A 9,027-nucleotide genomic window follows, 5' to 3' on the forward strand; every position below is an offset into this window, starting at 1 on the left:
AGCTAGCCTCCTCTCTGTCTGTCACGCTGTGTGAAGGGCCGCTGACGACCACGCTCTCTAATTTGACTGACTGCCGTCCTGCCTGCATCTATCTGGCTTCAATTGACATGAAGCAGAACAGACAATCAGTCACAGGCTGGAATAGCTGGAATATCAGTTTCACGTTTGAGTGAAACATGACTCAGTGAGATTTATAACAGGCACTTAAATATTGATGAACTTGATACATTTTACAAAACATTTTCATCCATTTCAAATCTGATCCTCAAGTCATCAAATGTCTAAAATATTCTGTGAATTGTTTTGTTTATTCAGGTTAATTTAAACCATAGGCCTATTATGTTTTTCTAAAATAAAACAAAATGGATGACCTTTCCGTTCTTTTCATCAGCCCCGTGTTTATTTCAATCAGAAGCGCCCTCACTGATGGAAATCACTGAGGAATCTACACCCTTTTATTACGGTCTGTTTGTTTTGCTTTCATTTCAGCCTCAGGTGGGCCTCAACCTCAACCTCCATCTGAAGTCTCAGATGGAGGTTGCTTCAGGGCAAAGTGTCATATAGGTTTGAACACCGGTACTCTGTATGAATTGAGAATGAGCCTTTTTGGTTTGAAGGCCCTTTAAAACTTCTCCAAGTGAGGAAAAAAAATATATGGGACCTTATAAACAAGCCGTCCCACACATGAAAAGCATCTGTAAAGGGGAGCTGTAGGGCTGGAGTTGCCCTCTTTCTCTCCCCCAGATCCACAGTCTCCATATCCCTTACCTCCCCCTCCCACTCTAAATCCCCCCCCCTGCCCTTCTGTGTCTGTGGGCCTGACCGGAAAGGAGGCCCTGTGTCCTCCTTTAGAGGCATCACTCCAGATTGACTTATGTATTAAACCTCCGTCCCGGTCTCCAGGTTTTCAGCTTTCCAAACTTGCCATTTGGGGCAAAAAGAAACACAACAGATACCTAGGAGTATGACTGAACCTGAAATCCAAGGAGCCTGAGATCTCGGCTTGAGCTATTCTGCCATCACTGTCCACACAACACTGACTAGATGCTAATGTTTTTTAAACATAATTGTTACATTATTTTTTTTTTTTGTCTGAACTAGTTGGAGTTGCCTGAACCTAAACGATTAGTTATTTTTGTTCAAACGCTGTCCAAACCCAAATCTTTTTCAAACCAGTTGAAATGTATGCAAAAATATATATATATATATATATATATATATGTTTATTAGGTTCTGGGTGAATGCTGAAGTCAGGTAGTGATATCTTGTTGATCCTCTAGCCTAGTACTTCATCAGTTCAGCACCACTTACTTTCTACTATTCCCAACACACAGTCAGAGCAGTCTGCCCATACATGCTTTACCTCAGTTATCACATCAGGCCATGCTACATGACAGCAGCCTGCCAGACATACCTGTCTGTATTTTCTTGCACTCGATCATATTTTTAACCTGTGACTTGGGGCCAGTTTGCAGACACCGATTAAGCCTTTTCCTGGAGAAAAACAAAAAGTCTACCTTGGTTTTTTGTCCTGGACTAGGCTTAATCTGTGTAGTATGCGAAAGCGGCCATTAAATTCCAACTGATTTAAACTGGTTTCAGATTACATCAAATGGATTGAGTGTGTAAACATACCATTAGAAAAAGGTGGTGTAGGGAGGTTCAGTAGTCTAAGCTGCTGACTCTGGGACATCAGCGTGGGTTCAAATCCGGCCCACTGCTCATGGGTTCAAATCCGGCCCACTGCTCATGGGTTCAAATCCGCCCCACTGCTCATGGGTTCAAATCCGGCCCACTGCTCATGGGTTCAAATCCGCCCCACTGCTCTCAGCAAAAACTCTCTCCTCCATCTTTACCCACTTTCCTGTCAAATAAAACAACCATGCCTGAAAAAAAAAAAAGACAAAAAGCAATCCATAGAAAAAGGTCAGATGTTCTCCTCGTAAGTGCTGCGTCAGGAAAACGCCTGTTCTCTGCCTCGGCACCTGTTTGGAGTGAACATTCACAAACATCAGCACACAGACTGAAGGAATGAGCCTTGGCTTAGACCCCTTTAGACAAGATAATGCCCCTCTAATTCCACCCGGTGCTGCTGAATAGCACCCTTTCCCCTGCCAGTGGAACTGCTGCTGCAGTCAGGCTGACTCTCCCAGAGCCCTGGGCCAACAGTAACAATGAGTGCCGGGCTAGCAAAAACACTTGGTGCCGGCTTTGGGCTTTCCTGACTCTCCTGTGTTGAGAGGCAGAGTGCAGCCCTAAGGTAATAGTAAAAGCCCTCCATACCAGAACGTCAGGATTAAATCAGAACAACGCAGGCAAATGCTGTATACACTCGCACACCTGCCCATACACACCTGGTTAACGATGTTACATCAGGCAACAGAGATGAATCACAATCACCTTTAGTCAATAGTAAATGTACACATACTCAGAATTGTACTTCACTTTATTTGGTTGTTGGTGCTATTGGTGGTAAACGACATATGTTGACAGAATACACAAAATCTACAAAATGCAGTAAGTAAGTTTTTACAGAATGTGTTGTGAGCAAGTTAATGGGTTTATAATGTAACTGTAAATGGATTGATGCATGTAGAAAGTTAGAATCGTATACACAGGCACGAGGAGATGAGCAGAGGTTAAAGTGCAGCATAGTGCAGCTGTTCAGTGTGGAGATGGCACTTTTTTAACCCATATTGGACCCCAAAATGTTCAGCCCTCCAGATTTTGTGACATGTCTTTGCCTCATCCCAACTCCACATCAGGGCCGAGAGCATCACATATTGAGATTCTTCCGCCAAGCACATGCTAGCCAACTTCTTTGCCCTGGGAGTGATGTATGACCTAGATGGATGTGGCAACCAATGACCCATCCTGCAGTCCGTTAAATGTATTGCAGGGGGCGGATGCAGACCCGAATCAAACAGCAACGCCAGACCGTGTACTTTAAGTTTGATGAATGATGTCGGATCAGGATTGACTGGGAAAACCCTTTATGTATCTTCTTGATGATCACTAGAAAATACAGACCCAAGTGATTTCTCACTCTGCTCACTCAACCAGTAACTACAGGCTTGCACACACTCATTCTACGGCCAACAACCACAATTAAGTTTGCATGTGCCCGACCTACCAGAAGGAGGTGCTAGAGCACTCCAAGCCAATTAGTGCAGTCCTCTGCTAAACCCCTAAACACTGTGGGTATGCCATGACCAGGAATCAAACACCTCACTTATATGACACATCTGTGCTGTGACCACTGAGCCAATCTGGGACAATTGAGCAGACCTGCATGTGTTACTCCAGGAAACCCTTGATGGCTAACAGAGTACATAAACAGAATGTTCTGATTTAAAATGTAAATTGATCTCGCCTGTTGTGTTCTCACAATAAGGAATTGTTATGATTAATATGTGGATTTTGTGAATGTTTCCACAACGTGTGTGAATCATTAGTACCTGTGTACCACACACAGCTGTTGACATGAGGTTAATCAAAACATGACTGTTTTTTGTGTGTGTGTGTGTGTGTGTGTTTATGTGAGCGTTAGCTCAGTCAGCAGTGGACCCAGGGTTAGAATAGGTTCTCTGTGAATTCCTGTGGATCGTGCCAGAGGGTTGGCCCAAACAAAGCAGCGTTCTCTTGCAGCCCGGTCCGTCTGCTTGCCTGCCTGCTTGCCTGACTGCCTGCCTGCCTGTGCAGTTTAGGTTAAAGGCAGTTAATTGGTTTCCTGCTCAGGGTTAAGTCAACATGCTGTCTTGTTTTAAACAGTGTGGAAACTTGAGAGAAGCAACAGTATGGCAGTGTTGGCTCACCCCAGCCTTACAGAGCCAGTTAGAATAATACCAGATCTTTGCCTGGTTATCATTCCCATAGAGTTGTAAAACTTCATACGCTCCGAAAGCCAAACACACAGTCGTTTACACACCTCACACTCCAGTGATCTGCAAGCAGAATCATTCACCCAGCATTACAACGAGGGCTCCTGTTGGAGCTTAAAGGACGGCAAATATATCAGAGAGATCCTTTAGTAGTTGGCACCTTAAACTTTAAATTGTGTGATTTAAATTGTGTGATCCCATTTGCAGACATTTGTGATTCATAAACGGCCTACATGGGTCTTGATAGAAATTACTCAAATCACTTGAGCACTAACTGACTGCTAGATTTGTGTGAATGCAGGGGGCCTCTTATCTTACTCATTGTTTATACTCTGTATTGACACAGTTTAGTAAATTACTTTTCAGCTAAATAGACAGTACGTTTTTTTTTTATGTCTACATAAATGCTTTTTGCTGGGAACTACTGGAAATTGATCGTCCCTGTTTTGAAGTTTTTTTGTGCGTAATCCTCTCTGCACGGGTGTTGGTGGGAGCCACGTAGCCTAACCCTCGGCCAACATCTGTGTCTTTCAGATGACACAGCAGCGACGCGCACCGACACTCCGCCCGCCATCGCCCAACCCAACACTGCGCCTGACCAGCCGGACCCCACCGGAGAGGCGTGGGGTAAGCGGCCCACCGCCTCACTTGACCACACCCTAACGCTCCTACAAGTTCCCGCCTGAAAAACCGTGGGCCTCTCTGTCCTGTTGTTGTCTGTGCAGTGAAGCCGCGCTTCAGCCAGCCCACCAAAATGCGCCGGCGGGTGCTGTACAAGCCGGTGGGGAGTTCTGTGAGGCTCAAGTGCCAGGCCAGCGGCGTCCCTCCGCCCGTCATCACCTGGTGGAAGGACCAGGCCCCGCTGCCCCCACCGCGCCAGAACAAGCGCCCCCAGTGGACCCTAACCCTGAAGAACCTGCAGCCCCAGGACAGTGCCAAGTACACCTGCCACGTCTCCAACCCAGCCGGGCACATCAACGCCACGTACAAGCTGGATGTCATCGGTGAGGAGCGATAACGGCGCTGGCAAACAACGACGTCACGGTTCCTTTTCCTTGACGTCTTTGATTTCAACGCCAGGCCTCTGATGGTGCTGACTTTTCCCACGCTCCTGTCCTTTCTCCCTACAGAGCGCTCTCACTGCAAACCGGTCCTGACGGGCACCCACCCGGTCAACACCACCGTGGAGTACGGCGGCACCGCCTCCTTCCAGTGCAAGGTCCACAGTGACGTCAAGCCCGTGGTCCAGTGGTTGAAGAGGGTGGAGCCAGGCACAGAGGACCGTTACAACTCCACCCTGGAGGTCGGTGGGCAGCATTTCGTGGTTCTGCCCACGGGGGACGTGTGGTCTCGGCCTGACGGCTCGTACCTCAACAAGCTGGCTATTGTCAAGGCCCGCGATGAGGACGCTGGCATGTACATCTGCCTGGGAGCCAACACCATGGGCTACAGCTTCCGCAGTGCTTACCTCACCGTCCTGCCAGGTTAGTACAACCAGTCACTCTGAATGGAGAACGGGACTTCACTGGAATGGCGGGGGGTTCATCTGGTTATGTCTGGTCGTAGGACCACTCAAAGATCTGTACAGCCATCTCTCATCTCTCCTCTGGTGTGTGTGCATGGGTTTTTTGTGTGTGTGTGTGTGTGTATGTGTGTGTGTGTCCAGACCCTCAGGTGGAGAACACGGTAACCCCACCCCACCTAAAGTCTGGTCTGCCCTGGCCTCTAATCATCGGCATCCCAGCCGCGGCACTCCTCATCGTGGGAAGCATTGTACTCTGGCTGTGCCACAGTCGTCGACGCCACAACACCCTGCCCCCGCGGCCCATTCACGTGGCCCACCGGGACCATCACATCCCGGACAAAGAGGCCAGCGCCACCACACCCTGCAGCGGCCTGACCGGCCCTGACTACCCGAGCCAGAGACTGGTGGGCCTGGGAGCCCCGGCCCTCGGCGGGGCCCCTAAGATATACTCCAAATTTTACACAGACACGCACACACACACACACTCCCACGCCCATGTGGACGGTAAGGTTCATCAGCACCAGCACTTCCACTACCAGTGCTAACCAGACCCCCCCCCTCGTCTCGCCCAGATGGCCTTGTTTCCTAGTCAGTGCTGCTATTCTCACCCAACAATGGACTATGAGCAAGGGACAATGAGCCAGGTAGATTGTACCATGAACTTGTAGTTCATATGAACTACAGCTCCCATGCTAAGAAGTTCTGAAAATGTCGCAACACCACCTACCAGGTTGGATCCTGGGATAAGCATGGAGTAAGCTGCCTGCTTTGGAGGAATACCGATTCAGTAAGGATTCTCAGGGCAAAAATAACCTAGAACATTTGCTATTGAGTCATTTCTATGTTTTCTTGTGTTTTTCCATACCAGTCCACTGATAGTAAATCACAAATTTTATTTTAAACAAAGAAAGAATGGTTCATGTCAGGTTGGAACAAAATAAATCTAGCATGATCGACTAAACAGAAATATTTGTGTTTGGATGCGTGCAGCCCTGGATATATCGGTAACAAGTTAATGGAAGAAATTACCAATTTGGTTCAATTTAGGTAAACTTCCATTTTAGGATTTAAATTAATTATTCCTAATATAGCACACTTTTCCAAACATGTACCCATATCCAAACCTCCAAAGTAATGTAATAATCTTTAAGCTTGTGCATATTGGATAAATTCTATATTTGTATATCATATGAATTGGAAGAAGTAACTGTGACAAACTAAATATCTAGCCAAAATGTTTACATTGTGATAGCTTTCATATTGTCATTATAGCTAAACAAACTGTGGTGTCCTCTTTTGAAATGGGTGGTATTGTTTTTTTGAAGAGATTTACTTGTGTAAGTTTCATGTAGGAAAGTACAGTTAATCAGGGAAATGATGGATGAATGAACGAACGGATGATGGATGGTCAGATGGATGATGGATATATAGATTTTTAAATGGATGGATGGATTAGGTGATAAGTGCTTTTTTTACATATGTTTTCAGATATTCTATGTATCCAACTACAAAAACATTCAGTATTATTATTACTTTCATTTACCTTGTATGTCAGATTCCAATTTATGTTACAGCGCTATAAATGTGTATATGATTTACATTTCTTATGAGGGTACAGTATATTGTTGTATAAGGTACATGAAGACGAATTGTATCTGTGTCAATTTGCTTTATAAAACTCACCAAAAAGAAATTAGTTGCGTTTTTACTTTATTCTTGTGTGTGTGTTGTTAACAACAATTTATTTTCCAATTGGGTCATTTAATATGACTAATATGACTAGTATTTATTGAATTATTGAATCAAGCCAAAGAAGCTCAGGAATACAACTTTGACTGAAAAACTGGGTGATGCTAAAACACAAAAAGCAATTGGAAGATTAAGTTTAACATGCTAAAACACTAACTAAATATCAATTTAATTTGATCATCCTTTTTGCATGTCTTAATATTTAAAAGAGCATCTAAAGTTATTTCATGTTTCACTGTTATGTTGTAATTTCGATTTTCTCTTTAACTCAGTTGATACCGTGTCCAGAGGTAACACTCCCGGCTCCACATTCATATGGTTCCCTGCCACAAACTGTCACCCCCCAACAAAATGATACGATTAGATTTGCCCAAATTAAGAATATGAACCTCTTTAAAAATGTCCTTTAACTGATCAATAATTGAATTGTCTTGTGGGATGTGGAAACAGGTGACCTTAAAGAACCTGTACAATGTCCTCAATAAGTTATCTCTTGTACCCAAGTGTTTTCAAATTGCCACATTAATCTTAAACACCACTGAATACTTCAAATCGACTCTGATCCCAAATGTAGAACTTTAAAAAAAACTTTTTTTACATATATATACTTTTTAAAATGGTATGTTTTGTGTTCTGTTTTTCTAGATATATATTTTGTTTAAACTTTTAGTGTTATGTTTTTTTATTAAAGGTCTGTGAATTCATTGTAAACCAAAAAAAGTCAAAATCATCACTGTGTACCTAATGGATCGCAAAATGTGTGTTTTGTTAATGAAAATAACAATAAAGTATTTTTTTAAATAATTTTGTTATCCTGACAGGATGATCTATAAAGCCCACCCCCTCAGCAGATGAATAGTCATCGATTGTAAATAGATTCTACTGTGATCTCCATAAATCCCACCTGACCAGGCTAAAATGCAATACAAATTAATCTCCTCAAACAGCTCATACACAAATGGGTCTTTTTTCTATTGACGCCAGTGTTATTTTTACCACATAGTGTAAAACCCTGGGAAATCATGTTGTTGACTGCATTGGACCTATACAAATCCAAACAGAATGACAGTCTGGTCCATGTTGACTACCACTACTACTACACTCCCCAGAAAGGCCTCAATCTACTGTTAGTTTAAGATCCTCTGGAATGCTATGGCAAAATCATGTTGTGCTTTCAAAGAGATAAATATTCCCAGTTGACGGGTTACACAGGCAAAGGTTCACAGTGTTACTTCCTTAGATTTACCCTGGATGGTAGTAACTGCAAATCATCACCAACACACCACATACCGCATTTGTCTACTCAGAAGTCGTATGTCTTTGTCACCATTTTCCATGAGTTGGTATTTCATTTGCTCTCCTAAAACAAAATCCTCACAATTTTTTTTTGTATTGTTTTGATCCTTACTTTTTTTAACAAACAAAATTGCTGGCATTTAAAATGTTATACCATTGTAATTGTTATTCATTAAATGTCAAGGGATTTGGCTGTTTCATATCATGTAAGAAATCCTCAAAGTGCCATGTTCCGCCATCTAGTGGCACCTTAGGCACCTACACTACATGGCCAAAAGTATGTAGACACCTGCTTGTCAAACATCTTCCAGAATCATGGCCAGAGTTAGTTCCCTTATGTACTACTATAAAAGCCTCCCCTCTTCAGGAACGACTTTTCATTAAATGTTTGAGCATTGCTGCAGAGATTTGCTTGCATTCAGCCACGGGAGCATTAGTAAACCTGGGTACTGATGTTGGCCAATCACTTCTGGCTTGCAGTCACTATTCCAATTCTTCCCAGAGCTTTTTAATGGGGTTTAGATCTGGGGCCTGTGCAGGCCAGTCAAGTTATTCTACTCATGACAAAGCATTTCT

The 9,027-nt window shown here is 43.7% G+C and overlaps 1 protein-coding gene across 1 annotated transcript in view; it reads left to right on the forward strand.

Moving 5' to 3' along the window:
• Nucleotides 1–7,102, forward strand: part of fgfrl1b (fibroblast growth factor receptor like 1b) — a 28,832-nt gene extending 21,730 nt beyond the window's left edge. The window contains exons 4-7 of the mRNA XM_010899276.3: nt 4,416–4,508; nt 4,607–4,885; nt 5,012–5,365; nt 5,548–7,102. Of these exons, the coding sequence (XP_010897578.2) occupies nt 4,416–4,508; nt 4,607–4,885; nt 5,012–5,365; nt 5,548–5,951 (1,130 nt within the window). The 3' untranslated portion in view covers nt 5,952–7,102. The remainder of the gene's footprint in view (nt 1–4,415; nt 4,509–4,606; nt 4,886–5,011; nt 5,366–5,547) is intronic.
• Nucleotides 7,103–9,027: the final 1,925 nt, after the last annotated feature.

Source organism: Esox lucius, chromosome 4, assembly GCF_011004845.1.
Source record: "Esox lucius isolate fEsoLuc1 chromosome 4, fEsoLuc1.pri, whole genome shotgun sequence".
Classification (NCBI taxonomy): Eukaryota; Metazoa; Chordata; class Actinopteri; order Esociformes; family Esocidae; genus Esox; species Esox lucius.